This window comes from Ahaetulla prasina, chromosome 14, assembly GCF_028640845.1.
Source record: "Ahaetulla prasina isolate Xishuangbanna chromosome 14, ASM2864084v1, whole genome shotgun sequence".
Classification (NCBI taxonomy): Eukaryota; Metazoa; Chordata; class Lepidosauria; order Squamata; family Colubridae; genus Ahaetulla; species Ahaetulla prasina.
Genome location: NC_080552.1, coordinates 10691007 through 10704874, shown reverse-complemented (window position 1 = coordinate 10704874; position 13868 = coordinate 10691007). Strand labels below are relative to the sequence as shown.

The 13868-nt window shown below is 45.3% G+C and overlaps 1 protein-coding gene across 2 annotated transcripts in view; it reads right to left on the bottom strand.

Annotated features, from left to right (window-relative positions):
* SEPTIN12 (septin 12) overlaps positions 1 to 13868 on the bottom strand; it is a 113957-nt gene that overhangs the window by 74552 nt on the left and 25537 nt on the right. For both annotated transcript variants that reach the window (XM_058157573.1, XM_058157572.1), the window contains exon 3: positions 12555 to 13868. In XM_058157573.1, coding sequence (XP_058013556.1) covers positions 12555 to 13868 — 1314 coding nt within the window. The remainder of the gene's footprint in view (positions 1 to 12554) is intronic.

Here is a 13868-nt window from a genome sequence, read left to right as displayed (position 1 = left end):
TGTTGTGAATGTGCTTTTTTTTTTTTTGCAAGCACCTCATTCATCTGGAACGGAGAATTGTCCCACAGTGCTTTTATAGATGTAAATCAAGGTAAAACGAGAAAGCCAACAGGCAGTTCTCAGCTTAAAACCATTCCTTTGGTGATAGTTTGAAGTTAACAATGCCACTGAAAAAAAATGGACTTTTTTTAATAACTATTGTAGCATCCCCAAACTCACACAATCCAAAATAGATCAAAGGCCTGGAGACTAAACCAGATGAAGAACGACTGCAGGATTTGAGCTTGGCTAGTCCAGAGAAAAGAAGAATTAGGGGGGACATGATAGGAGTATTCCAGTATTTGAGGGGCTGCCACAAAGAGGAGGGGGTCAAATTATTCTCCAAAGCACCAGAGGGCAGGACAAGAAACAATGGATGGAAACTAATCAAAGAGAGAAGCAACCTGGAATTAAGGAGAAACTTCCTAGCAGTGTGGACAATTAACCAGCGGAACAGTTTGCCACTATAAATCGTCGGCGCTCCATCACTGGAGGTTTTTTTTAAGAAGAGATTAAACAGTCACTTGTCTGAAATGGCATAGGTTCTCCTGCTTGAGCAGGGGGCTGGACTAGAAGACCTCCAAGGTCCCTTCCAGCTCAATTCTAATAATTCTAATTCTAGTAGTTTTAATTCTAGCAATTTTAATGTCTAGCGACATCAGGAGACTGCACCCATTGTACAGAGAGTCAGTTGCCAAGTGTGCAAATTTTGATCCCATGGTCATAATTGCATGATCTTGCAATAGTCATAAGGGCGAGGATCCCATTCTAAGTCATTTCCACACACACCCAATGCCATTATACGTTTGAACGGTCAATAAATGAATGGTTGTAAGTTGAGAACTACCTGTAAGGGATGGGACAGGCTTCGCAGAGCACTTCAGCAGCTCAGAGACGAACTGCCTTCCCTATTTACCCAAGAGGGTACATACCCAAATGGGTTAGGTTTTTTTTTTAGCCTTTTGCAACTTAATGCACTGGGTGAGCCTAATTAAATGATTTATAGCCCAATGAAGGATACAGAAGCAGAAAGTGGATTAATTCATTAACCAGATTCTGGAGTATCCACAGGGTGCGGTCAAAAATGTCAAGAAAGCGGTTACGCAATGCAATGCATTGTGTGTGTGGTGCATATGTAACACACACACACACACACAAACACACACACACACACACGTGTCAGAGCTCTAACTTTGGTTGCTATCTTAACTTTTTGAACTTTTGAGGATATCTTATCCGTGTCATGTGAATATGCCCAATCTCTGCCAATAATGGAGGTGGAGGTGAAGAGGCAATCTGAGTAGTCCAGGGCATAATTAAAAGAGGAGGAGGAGGAAAAGAGAAGGAGAAGGAGAAGGAGAGGAAACGAGGAGGAGGAGGAGGAGGAGGAGGAGAAGGAGGAGGAGAAGAAGAAGAAGAAGAAGAAGAAGAAGAAGAAGAAGAAGAAGAAGAAGAAGAAGAAGAAGAAGAAGAAGAAGAAGAAAAATAAATGGAGGAGGAGAAGAAGAAACAAGAAGAAGAAACAGAAGAAGAAAAGGAGGAGGAGAAAGAAGAAGAAACAGAAAAGAAACAGAAGAAGATGAAGAATAAAAGGAGGAGGAGGAAGAAGAAACAGAAGAAGAGGAGAAGGGGAAGGAGAAGGAGGAGGAGGAGGAGAAGAAGAAGAAGAAGAAGAAGAGGAGGAGGAAGAAGAAGGGGAAGGAGAAGAAAGAAGAAGAAACGAAGAAGAATAAAAGGAGGAGGAAGAAAAGGAAGAGGGGGAGGAGGAGGAAGTAGAGACAGAAGAGGAGGAGGAGGAGGAGGAGGAGGAGGAGGAGGAGGAGGAGAAGGAGAAGGAGAAGGAGAAGGAGGAGAAGAAGAAGAAGAAGAAGAAGAAATGGTGGCCGTGCACAAAAGATGGAAGTTTTAATAGCTGCTTTTCTTGCAAGAGACCTTCCTGGCTTCCATGTCTAAAAGCCTCCCCCTTGCAAGACACCCATTCAAACACTCCCCCCCTCCCTCCAAATGGTTGTACAGCTGCCCGCTCCCTCCGTCCACTTCGGTTAGTCTCAAACATTGTAAAATTAACAGATTTGGGCCCTTGGCCACCTCCTGGCTGCAGGGCGGGGCAGAGAAAGGCGCAGAGGCAGCCTCAAGAATCCAGAAGTGGTGCCAAAGTCAAAAAAAAAAAGAAAGAAGGGGGAAAAAATCAAAAATTAATAAAATAAAACAGGAGGATCGGGAAGAACGGAGGAGAAAGAGAAACACAAAATAATGTCTGATTTTGAGACTAATTGATTCAACCTGAACCCACCAATCACTGGTTTTCCCCTACCATCCCCTTCTGCAGAAATACACACACACACACACACACACACACACACACACACACACACACACACACACACACACGGGCTCACAAACGGCACCTCTGGTTTTGTTCTAACTTGCCTGGCTTGGTCAAAGCAATTAAGGGGAAGAGTTCCATTCAGGATGGAGGGAGGCCACCCTCCACATTATATTTATTTTCAGGGAGCGACCAGCGAGTTGAAAGTCCCTCCGCCTTCAAGTAGCTGCCCAGGAAAAACGGGATTTTCCACACACCCCCAAGGGAAGAGAGAGAGGGGTGTTAGCTGGGTTTGCACATTGTACAAAGGGCATTTCTAGGCAGCTATGGAACATTCTCTACTTTAGAAACTTTATAAGGCGATGGCTTAAGCTGGTGCCGGGTTCACACAGCACACTAAGATGATGGGTTGCTTTCTCACAATCTTTCTTCTTTTCTCTCCGTCCCTGTCTCTGTCTCTCTCTTTCCTTCCTTATCCATCCATTCATATCTATCTATGCAGCCATCCATATTCATCCATATCTATTCATCTGTCCTCTTATTTCTTTCTTCCTCTCTTTCTCCATCCATCCATCCATCCATCCATCCATCCATCCATCCATCCATCCATATCTATCTATGCATCATCCATATTCATCCATATCCATCTATCCATCTCTGTACTCACTCTCTTTCTTCCTCTCTCTCTCCATCCATCCATCCATCCATCCATCCATCCATCCATCCATATCTATCTATGCATCCATATCCATCTATCCATCTCAGTACTTGCTCTCTTTCTTCCTCTCTTTCTCCATCCATCCATCCATCTATCCATCCATCCACATCTATCTGCATCCATATCCATCTATCCATCTCAGTACTTGCTCTCTTTCTTCCTCTCTTTCTCTATCCATCCATTCATATCTATCTATGCATGCATATCCATCTATCCATCCATCTCAGTACTCACTCTCTTTCTCCATCCATCCATCCATCCATCCATCCATCCATCCATATCTATCTATGCATCCATATCCATCTATCCATCTCAGTACTTGCTCTCTTTCTTCCTCTCTTTCTCCATCCATCCATCCATATCTATCTATGCATGCATATCCATCTATCCATCTCAGTACTCGCTCACTTTCTTCCTCTCTTTCTCCATTCATCCATCCATCCATCCATCCATATCTATGCAGCCATCCATATTCATCCATAACTATTCATCTGTCCTCTATCTCTTTCTTGCTTTTTCTCCCTCCCTCCCTCCATATCTATCTATGCATCCATCCATATTCATCCATATCCATCTATCCATTTGAGTACTCTCTCTCTTTCTTCCTCTCTTTCTCCATCCATCCACCCATATCTATACAGCCATCCCTATTCATCCATCCCCATTCATCTGTCCTCTATCTCTTTCTTGCTTTCTCTCCATCCATCCATCCATCTTCATCCATATCCATCCTTCTATCCATCCACCCGTCTATCCATCCATTCATCCTTCTCCCCCTCCCCCAATTTAGAAACTGCTCATCTCCCTGAAAGAGGAATTTGCTGGATCACACATGGAAGAAGGTGACCTTGATAAAGATATGCAAGAAATGTTATCTAGGGCCCAAGCATTTTTTTTAAGTCTAGAGAAAGGACATAAAATTCAGAAATAGCTTGATACCTGTCAGCTCTCGAAGGTAGAACAGACCAGGAAACCAAAGTCACGCATCCTATTTTTAAGAGAAGATTACAGAAACAGGACCTTGCTAGGCAGAATGCTTCTCCGTCTCTCCTTTATTGTCACAAAAAGACTAGGGAGGGTCCCTGCCTGAGATGGCTTTCTCAAATTACACTTCTGGCCCGGACTCAAATTTCTCTTATCTGACCGCTGTTTTGGCTGTGGCTCTTCCTTCTGTTCCTCAAGGTTATTCCTTCTTCCCATGACATTGCTTTCCTAATTCACTGGGGTATAAGGAGAAAGAGGAGGAGGTAGAGCACAAACGGACTTGTGAGAGATTCTATTATCTCAGTCAAAGTAGTTTTAGCCTTCTGGTGGAATTTTGTTTTGCCGGGTAGCAGGATGAAACTATCAGCCTTGGAAGGCCATACTAGGCCGAAGGCTTCCACACACGCTGCTACTTTCTCCTCTATAGGAAAGGAGGAGAGGAGGGTGGTAGTGCAAGGGATGATTAGACAAAACAACATTCTTCCTGCCGGTCAAGGTCAGGCTGGGTTCGCATCTGGAGAAGGAGTGGCTGGAGTGATGCTTCGACATGGGACGGTTGAGGATTGGAGCGTGTGACCGGCAGAGGGGTCATGAGGGTGGAGATTTTGGGGTTTGTATTATTGAGGGAGGAACCGGAACCCCCAGTTTCGGTTTTCATCCAACTGTGCCAGTTTACCCATGCTAGTAAAAGAACTTTGAAAGATGTTGGCTTCGGAGTCTTTTCTGGAGGAGGGGTTTTCTGGAATGCTGACAGAAACATTCGGAAAAGGAGCCGAAGTCTCCTTAGGGTCCTATACAGGGGTGGGATTCAGCCAGTTCAGACCAGTTTGGGCGAACCAGATATTAATTTTAATCTGGTTCGGCGAACCAGTAGTTGCAAGGACTGGATGACCCCTCCCACCCTGCCCTGCCCCTCCCAGGAGTCTCCACACGGCCTGTTTTGGATGCTAGGTGTGTAGGACACACGCGGAGGCTCTGGGAGGGCAAAAAATGAGCCTACCGGAAGTACCGGAAATCCAGAAAAGGGCCTATTTCCAGCCTCTGGAGGGCCTCCGGAGCCCAAGGGAGGCCATTTTTGCCCTCTGGAGGCTCAAGGAAAGCCTCCAGAGCCTGGGGAGGGCGAACACTCCTCCCCCCACCACTGTGGTGCAGGAGACCAAGCAGGCCACGCCCTCATGGCCATGCCCACCCAGCAACCGGGCAGAGAACCAGTTGCTAAAAATTTTCAATCCCACCCCTGGTCCTATGGTGGAGTGACTCGACTTCTCTAGGCCCTGCTTTAGTTTTGATCGGTGTGCATGGAAGCAGTTATCAATGCAATCTCAGAGCTGAGTGCTAGAGCAGCGATCCTCAACTTTTCAGCTTGGCAGACTGACTGGAGAGAGGGGATGGTGTCATGAACTCCATTTGCGTAAGCGCCATGCAAACATGCACGCCGCTCATACAAATGGAACTTTGCGCACATGCTTGCTTCCCATTTTATGTGGTCTACTTTTGAACGGGTCACAGCTCAGTAGTGGACCATGGCCCGGAGGTTGGGAACACCTGTGCTAGAGCTTTAAATACAGATTAACAGAGTTGGAAGGGACCTTGGAAGTCATCTAGTCCAACCCTCACCCACCCTCGTCCAAGCAGGAGACCCTACACCATTTTTGACGGATAGCAGCCCAGTCTCTTCTTGAAAGCCTCCAGCAATGAAGCTCCCACAATTTCTGAAGGCAACTTCTGTTCCATGGGTTGATTGTTCTCACTGTTAGAAAATTTCTCCTTATTTCCAGGTTGAATCTCTCCTTGGTCAGTTTCCATGCATTGATCCTTGTCTGGCCTTCGGGTGCTTTGGAAAACAGGTTGACCCCCTTTGAGGTCAATACAACTGTCTGGGCATGGTCTCTCAGTTTCTAGTATGAGGTTTTAATCCACACCTGGGCATTTTACAACCCCTCAGCCATATCTGGCTCTTTGGATGTCTCTGTGGCCCGCATGAGGTCAATGGGAAATCAGAAATCAGATTTAAATAAGTATACACAATACAACTGCATTGCTATTATTTTGAAGGCAACTGCTATTCTTTTCTTCGATGTACATATGTGCATGTCTGTCTACACACATTCACAGCCCTATTGGTTCAGCCCTCCCACAACAATCCCAGTTTCTCACGTGGCCCCCTTGGGAAAATTAATTGCCCACCCCTCTTTTAACCCCAACACCAAACTGGCTTTCAGCAATGAAGGAGAGGAGTTTAGAAAATGATCGGCACGGAGTCTCAAAGATGGTAGAGATCAGTGGTGGGTTTCAAAATTGTTTGCTACCAGTTCTGTGGGTGTGGTTTGGTGGGTGTGGTTTGGTGGGCGTGGCAGAGGAAGGATACTGTAAAATCTCAATTCCACCCCACTCCAGGAGAAGGATACTGTAAAATCTCCATTCCCTCTGCACTCCAGGGGAAAGATACTGTAAAATCTCCATTCTCCCCACCCCCACTCCAGGGGAAGATTACTGCAAAATCCCCATTTCCTCCCAATCAGCTGGGACTTGGAAGGCAGAGAATAGATGGGGACGGGGCCAGTCAGAATTTTTTTTTTTTTATTCAAAAAGTTTTTATTGGTCAAAAAAGGTTTATACAAATACATATCAGGTATGGTAAATTTTCATTTTTCTTATCCAAAATAAGAATTTTACTCAAATTTTTTAACACATACAACAGCCATATGGCAAGCAGGTGACACGAAGTAGCTAAGTTTACAAATCTTAAATACGTAATAAAGAAGGGTCAAGAATAAACAGAATATCGTACAAAAGAGAATAAGGAAAACCAACACAATCCCAAATATCTTTATCACTTCCTAGTTTTGGATCCCAGAACTCTGGGTTCAGCCTGACCCAACTCCAGGGCCGCAACAGCGGCAGCCGCCTCCGCCCCATGGTCTATAACCTCCCCTTCTTCAATTCCTGGGTCATCTGATTCCAGGAGGGCTTTGTGTTCCTCCACGTAGGCCGTAGCCTCCGCAATTGTACTAATTTTTTTCGTAATGCCCTCCCGGAAAATCATCAATCCCTCTGGCATCAGCCATCTGAAGCCCACTCCTTCTGGTACAATTTGCTTGACAAAAGTAATATTTCTTTCTCATTTCACGTACCTGTCTGGGAATCTGCCTCAGAATGGCTATCTCCTGCCCCTGTAAATCAGTGCCCCACTCCTATGTTTTCTAAGAATTTCATCTCTCGTCTCTCTTCTCACAAATTTGACATGAACCTCTCTGGGAACTGCATGCGTGCGTGCATATTGTGAATTAACTCTATAAACTCGATCCACATCCCAATTCATGAAATCAACACCTCTCCCAAGAAATTCTCCCAACAATTTAGTCACAACATCTCTCAAATCTTCTTGGTCCACTTCTTCCAAATTTTGAAACCTAAGGAAATAAGACATTTTATCCATCTGTAGTCCAAGCACAGCATTGCCTGTCGTCTCCTCTCTTTTCTGCACTGCCCGCATCTCACCCTCCAAACCTTCCACTTTCTGCTTGTTTTCTGCTGAGACTTGTTGAGTATCCTTTAAATCCTTTTGGATAGTCACAATTTCTACTCTTATTTCCGTTTGGCCTCTTTGCAAATCATCCAATTTCTTGTCCATATTAGATAACTTTTCCAAAATTCTCTCCATCTCTCCAGCAGTTGGTCTCTGACCTCTTGCCATTGAAAAAAAAAATACAAAATCCTCAGGCAGGCACAGTATCCTTGTAATTTCCTCCGGATCCACCAGGGGGCACTCACAGGAGCAACGAGTCCAGAGTACAGTTAGTCAACCAGGAAGCCGAAGGGAAGTGATGTCATCAAAATTCTCATAGTGAAGGCGGAAGCTGGACTCACCACTGTTCCCCAGAGGAGGGGGCCTCAAACCTCCCTCCTAAATTTCTCCATCACCTCTTCTCTCCAGAGCTCCACAAAACCGTAATCTTCTTATTTTAAGTTCTCCTCTCTCCAGAATGACTCGTGCTCCTTCCAACCGCAGGGGAGAAAACCCCCGCACTCGGAGCACTCCACTCGCGTTACCGATATCCCTTCCTTCTCCATTCCTCAATTCTTCTCCGTTCCTGTTCACCACCAGGCTGCTGCAGTTATAAATCCAATGCCCGGTGTCACGGGCACAGCGGCCCAGGCGACGACCAAAGTAATGGCCGTGGCCTGTGGCCTCCAAACCCCGCCGAGCCTAGGACGCGCCAGCATCGGTCCCCACAGTCCTGTATGTCGGCTGGGAGACCCCTGGCGAGCCGTCCGTGCGGCAGGTGTCCTTTTCGGAACACCTGGCCCCTGAGGGCCTCGGCGGCGGCCGGATTCGGGCGCTGGAGGCAGGAGAAGCCTTCCAGACGACCGTTGCCGCTGGACACCGGAAGTCGTCTCGGGGCCAGTCAGAATTTTTATTACCAGTTCTCCGAACTACTCAAAATTTCTGCTACCGGTTCTCCAGAACTGGTCAGAACCTGCTGAAACCCACCTCTGGGAGATGCAACAGTCCTGGCCTTGAAAAAGTTGCACGATTGTGCAACAGAGCCTCCATGTTTAAAGGCAGTGTATCAGGGTATTCTAGCTTGCTGAGGGAAGTGCAGGGGGAAATGGAGGGGGGGACAAACATCATCATTAGACCCTGCTTTCTGATGATTCTCATAAAAACTCTTTGGGTGTTTCTCGGATGCTTTTGAGCGCTTCATCGGAAAGGGGCCCAGCGCATTCCGGAGCCAGAGGGGACAAGCGGCTTGACCAAGTGGATGGCAGAGAAAACCGAAACAGAGAAGAGCTTTGTCTTCCTGGTGCTACAAAAATGAGGAAGCTCTGGGGAGTAAACTTCCTCTGGTTTCCAGACACTAGCAAGAAGAACTGTCGCATCGAAGGGGCTGTGACCAAACCCTCCAAAAAAGAACGGCGTTTCAAAGTGTGTATTAAGATGGCGACCTGGCTGAGATATGGTTCATAGATCATATGTCCTCTACAGAGGGAGAATAGAATAGAATAGAATAGAATAGAATAGAATAGAATAGAATAGAATAGAATAGAATAGAATAGAATAGAATATTGGAATGAAGAAAGGAATAGAATAGAATAGAATAGAATAGAATAGAATAGAATAGAATAGAATAGAATAGAATAGAATAGAATAGAATAGAATATTGGAATGAAGAAAGGAATGGAATAGAATAGAATAGAATAGAATAGAATAGAATAGAAGAGAAGAGAAGAGAAGAGAAGAGAAGAGAAGAGAAGAGAAGAGAAGAGAATATTGGAATGAAGAAAGGAATGGAATGGAATGGAATGGAGTAGAGTAGAGTAGAGTAGAGTAGAGTAGAGTAGAGTAGAGTAGAGTAGAGTAGAGTAGAGAGTAGAGTAGAGTAGAATAAGAATAGAATAGAATAGAATAGAATAGAATAGAATAGAATAGAATAGAATAGAATAGAATAGAATAGAATAGAATAGAATATTGGAATGAAGGAAGGAATGGAATGGAATGGAATGGAATGGAATGGAATAGAATAGAAAATATGAAATGGAATAGAATGGAATGTAGTAGAGTAGGGTAGAGTAGGGTAGGGTGGGTAGAGAAGAGGAGAGGAGAGGAGAGAAGAAGAGAAGAGAAGAGAAGAGAAGAGAAGAGAAGAGAAGAGAAGAGAAGAGAGAAAATAACATACTTTATTTGGCCAACTGTGATTAGATACACAAGGAAACACAAGAGGAGAAGCAACTTAGAGGATGCCTGATCTTCTGTACCCTGATTAGATTCGTAAAACATGCTAATTTAGGGCAAAGTGTGGTTGTGGGAATCCATCTGATGTACATTTCTTTGGTTAGATGAGCAGGTTAGATGAATGCCGCCATTCTGTTAAGCTATGTTTTGGGAGATCCAATCTGGGTCGATCACCAGGACCAGAGGTTTTGCTCTTTGTGCTGCCCAAACGGCAGCCGATGACTTAATAGCCAACCATCAACACAATCAACATCTAAAAAGCCACGTATACCAGGCACCATACAAATACCACACAGAGACCGGTACACACACTGCTAGGGAGACGTTCCCTGAAGATGGGCTCCAGCACAGGTCCGAAGACTGAGAAGACAAAACGATGCTCTCGGTGACCGACCCAGATAGGATCCTACAATATTATCCTGGGACACGTACATTCGCCTTCATTATGTTTTGTGAGTTGTATGTCACGCAAGGATTGGATTCACACGTGGCACATAGCCATCCTGGAGTTTGATCCAGATTAGCTTAATGATTATTGATGTTGGAAGGACATGGCTTGCAATTGGGTTGGCATGCTTTCTTGTGGTTTGGGAAGAATAAGATACATGGTTACTTTCAAAGACATTATATAACCGTGATGGCAAACCTATGGCACACATGCCAGAGGTGGCATGCAAAGCCCTCTCTGTGGGCAGGCAAGCCGTCGCCCCAGTTCAGCTCTGCCGTGCATGTATGCACACTCCTGCCCAACAGCTGGTCTCTGAGTCTGCTGCGCATGCGTGGGGAGCAGGGCATGTACGGGGGGCCCACACTTGCATGCATGGGGGGCAGGGCATGCATTGGGGCTGTGCATGCAAGCACAGGGGGCATGCGTGGGGCGAGACGCAGGTGCAGGAGTGCATGCCCATTGCATTTTGGGGTTTTGGGCCAGTGATGAAATTTAAAATTTGTTGCTACCAGTTCTGTGGCTTGATGGATGGGTGGGGTAATGTGACTGGGTGGGCATGGCCAACTTTTTTTTTTTTTTACTTTTAAAAGCATTTTTTCTACAACCTCTTTGGCCGAAGAGGTTGTAAAAAAATGCTTTTAAAAGGCTCTGACAATCCCAGCTGTTGCCTGATTGTCAGAGGCTTTTCTTTTCTTTTAAAAGCATTTTTTCACGCTTTTAAAAGAAAAAAAAGCCTCTGACAATCAGGCAACTCAACTGGGATCGCCAGACCCTTTTAAAAGCATTTTTTACAACCTCTTCGGACAAAGAGGTTGTAGAAAAATTGCTTTTAAAAGGCTCTGACGATCCCAGCTGAGCCGCGCGATCATCAGAAGCTTTTTTAAAAAAACCTTTAAAAGTATTTTTCGCCGAAGAAAAAATGCTTTTAAAAGTAAAAAAAACCTTCTCTAATGATCCCATGGCTCAGCTGGGCAGGGGGGTGGGCAGGGATTTTTGCTACCAGCTCTCCGAACCACCCACCGCCATCGCTACCGGATTGGGTGATCCGGTCCAAACCGGGAGCATTTCACCCCTGGTTTGGGCACACATGCATTTGCGCACCAGTGCATTCGTGTACGGGCACAGGCGCTTTGGGCACTTGTTCCGGAAAAGGTTAGCCATCGTTGTTATATAAGAAATGCATTAATGTTAGTATGGGAGAAAATTAAAGAGCAACATTATCTGAGAATACCAGTTTGGCTTTCAACAATGGAAGCACTGATTCACCCAAATGTTATTAACATGAGAAATATTGTTAGATATAAAGATATTTGGAATGAAAAGGGAGAACTCAAAACTCAACAAGAACTGAATGATCAAGGGATCGATATGGCATGGTATTCACAGGTGCAAATACATTCTAGATATGAGAAAGATGCTAAATTATATGGCTTTTAAAAAGAATTAACAGTATTAGATAAGATATTAACTGAAACAGAAGAAAGATTGATAAAGAAATTGTACAGCTACTTATTGGGCATAAAACCGGAAAATGAAGAAGTGAAGGAGACAATGATAGCATGGGCAAAAAACTTTGGTCATACAATAGAATTAGACAAATGGCAGAAACTGTGGGCCAGGAATTACAAATTAACGATGTCGACTGCATATAAAGAAAATTTGTATAAGATGTCTAGTTTAACAAAAAGAAGGACTAGAGGAGACATGATAGCTGTGTTCCAATATCTCAGGGTCTGCCCCAAAGAAGAGGGAGTCAAACTATTCTCCAAAGCACCTGAGGGTAGAACAAGAAGCAATGGGTGGAAGCTAATCAAAGAAAGAAGCAACTTAGAACTAAGGAGAAATTTCCTGACAGTTAGAACAATTAATAAGTGGAACGACTTGCCTTCAGAAGTTATGAATGCTCCAACACTGGAAATTTTTAAGAAAATGTTGGATAACCATCTGACTGATATGGTGTAGGGTTTCCTGCCTGGGCAGGGGGTTGGACTAGAAGGCCTCCAAGGTCCAACTCTGATGTTATGTTATGTTATGTTATGTTTTATAGATGGGACTTTGCACCAGCAAGATTGGCAAAGATGTTTAAAAATAAGTCAGCTAAATGTTGGAAATGCCACCAGATGGGTCTTATTATTGTATGTGGTGGACATGTGAAGAAGCAAAAAACATTGGGCAAAATTACATACATGGCTGGAAAAGATGATACAACAACACTCTGAGATTAGCTTAATAAATTGTATAGCCTCCCATTCTAGGTTTGTAAAAGGTGGCTTGAGGGCATCTAGGGCACAACTTGACTCACCTTCTTTTAGTGAGTTCTCCTCTGCAGACTCTTCCTTCTTCTCAAAGATCTCCAGAGGCTGGTCTCCAGACTCTTCTCCTGGGCCAAAAGGCAGTTCTGGATTCGAAGCCTTGGTAGCATCTTGACAGGAGATGGAACCAATGAGAGCAGGGCAATTTTCTCTTGGGTTGGGCGAAGCTGGGCTCCCTTGGGGAGTTGGCACTGTCATTGGCGACCCAAGAAAAGAGGACTGGGAAGTAGAGTGATCAGCTGGAGATGGAGAGACAAGCTGGAAAGAGTCAGACTGAGGATGAGGACCTGTTCTCTCTGTTTCTGATATCTCTGGTGGGTTTCCATAACACGTTGTTAGGGAAGTGTCATGGGTTATGATCACTTGATCTTTGTTGGTCAGTTCTGGAGACAGGCTGTGGCCAAAGTTGATCTGAAGCTGAGCCTTAGGCAAAGATTTGAGCCCAGGATCACCCACCGAAGGGAGAACGCAACCAACTGGGGAGTTTCCAATGAACTTGTCCAGGCTGGTGGGAAATGTTGGAAGCTTTGCGGTTTGCTTGGTGGCCAAAGAAGCCATAGAAGTCACGTTCGCTAACTGGCCTACCCCCATAGCAGAGAAAGGGGAATCCTTTTGCAGTAACGTTCTGTTGTTGAGAAGAGGCGAGATGAAATTTTGGTCTTGGGAGCTCCACCTGTTGGTGGGGTCCATGTTCGAGGTGGAGCAAAGGATGGGACTGGGCCCCTGGTCTTCTGCGATATGCAAGTCAAGGGACGGCAAGGAGCTGTGATTCACGGTAGCCTTGGAGACCTGCCGGATGGGACGGTCCCCCTCGGCACGGAAGACGTTCCCGTGGGATGAGAACTTCTTCATCAAAGGGCTAGATAGCTGAGCGATCTCCATTCCAGAGGACTCGGATGGCCGAGCGGGATTCGGAGGGCATCTTGTGGGTGTTGGGCACTCCAAACTGGAAGAAGAACTGTGAAGGCTCTCGTTGCTTCCTGGCCCTAAAGGTGAAGAGAATCCATTGGGATTCAGCCGAGTTTGGAAGGAGGACACCCTGATCAGGTTGGTCCCATTAGCTCGAGGCAAATGAATGGTACCTCGGTTGAAGGACAGGCTGTTCGTGACCCTGGTTTTGGGGATCGGACTGAGTGAAGGACTGGAGATGTTGCTAAGGCCGATGGGAGACGGGTAGGTGCTCTGCATGGGTCCTCTGGTTCTTTTCCCCTCTCCATTTTCAGAGGGGCAGGGATTTGCAGAAGGTCTGGTTGAGCATGAAGGAGCTTCTTCCACCTCTTCCATCTCAAAGGATCTCTTTAAGG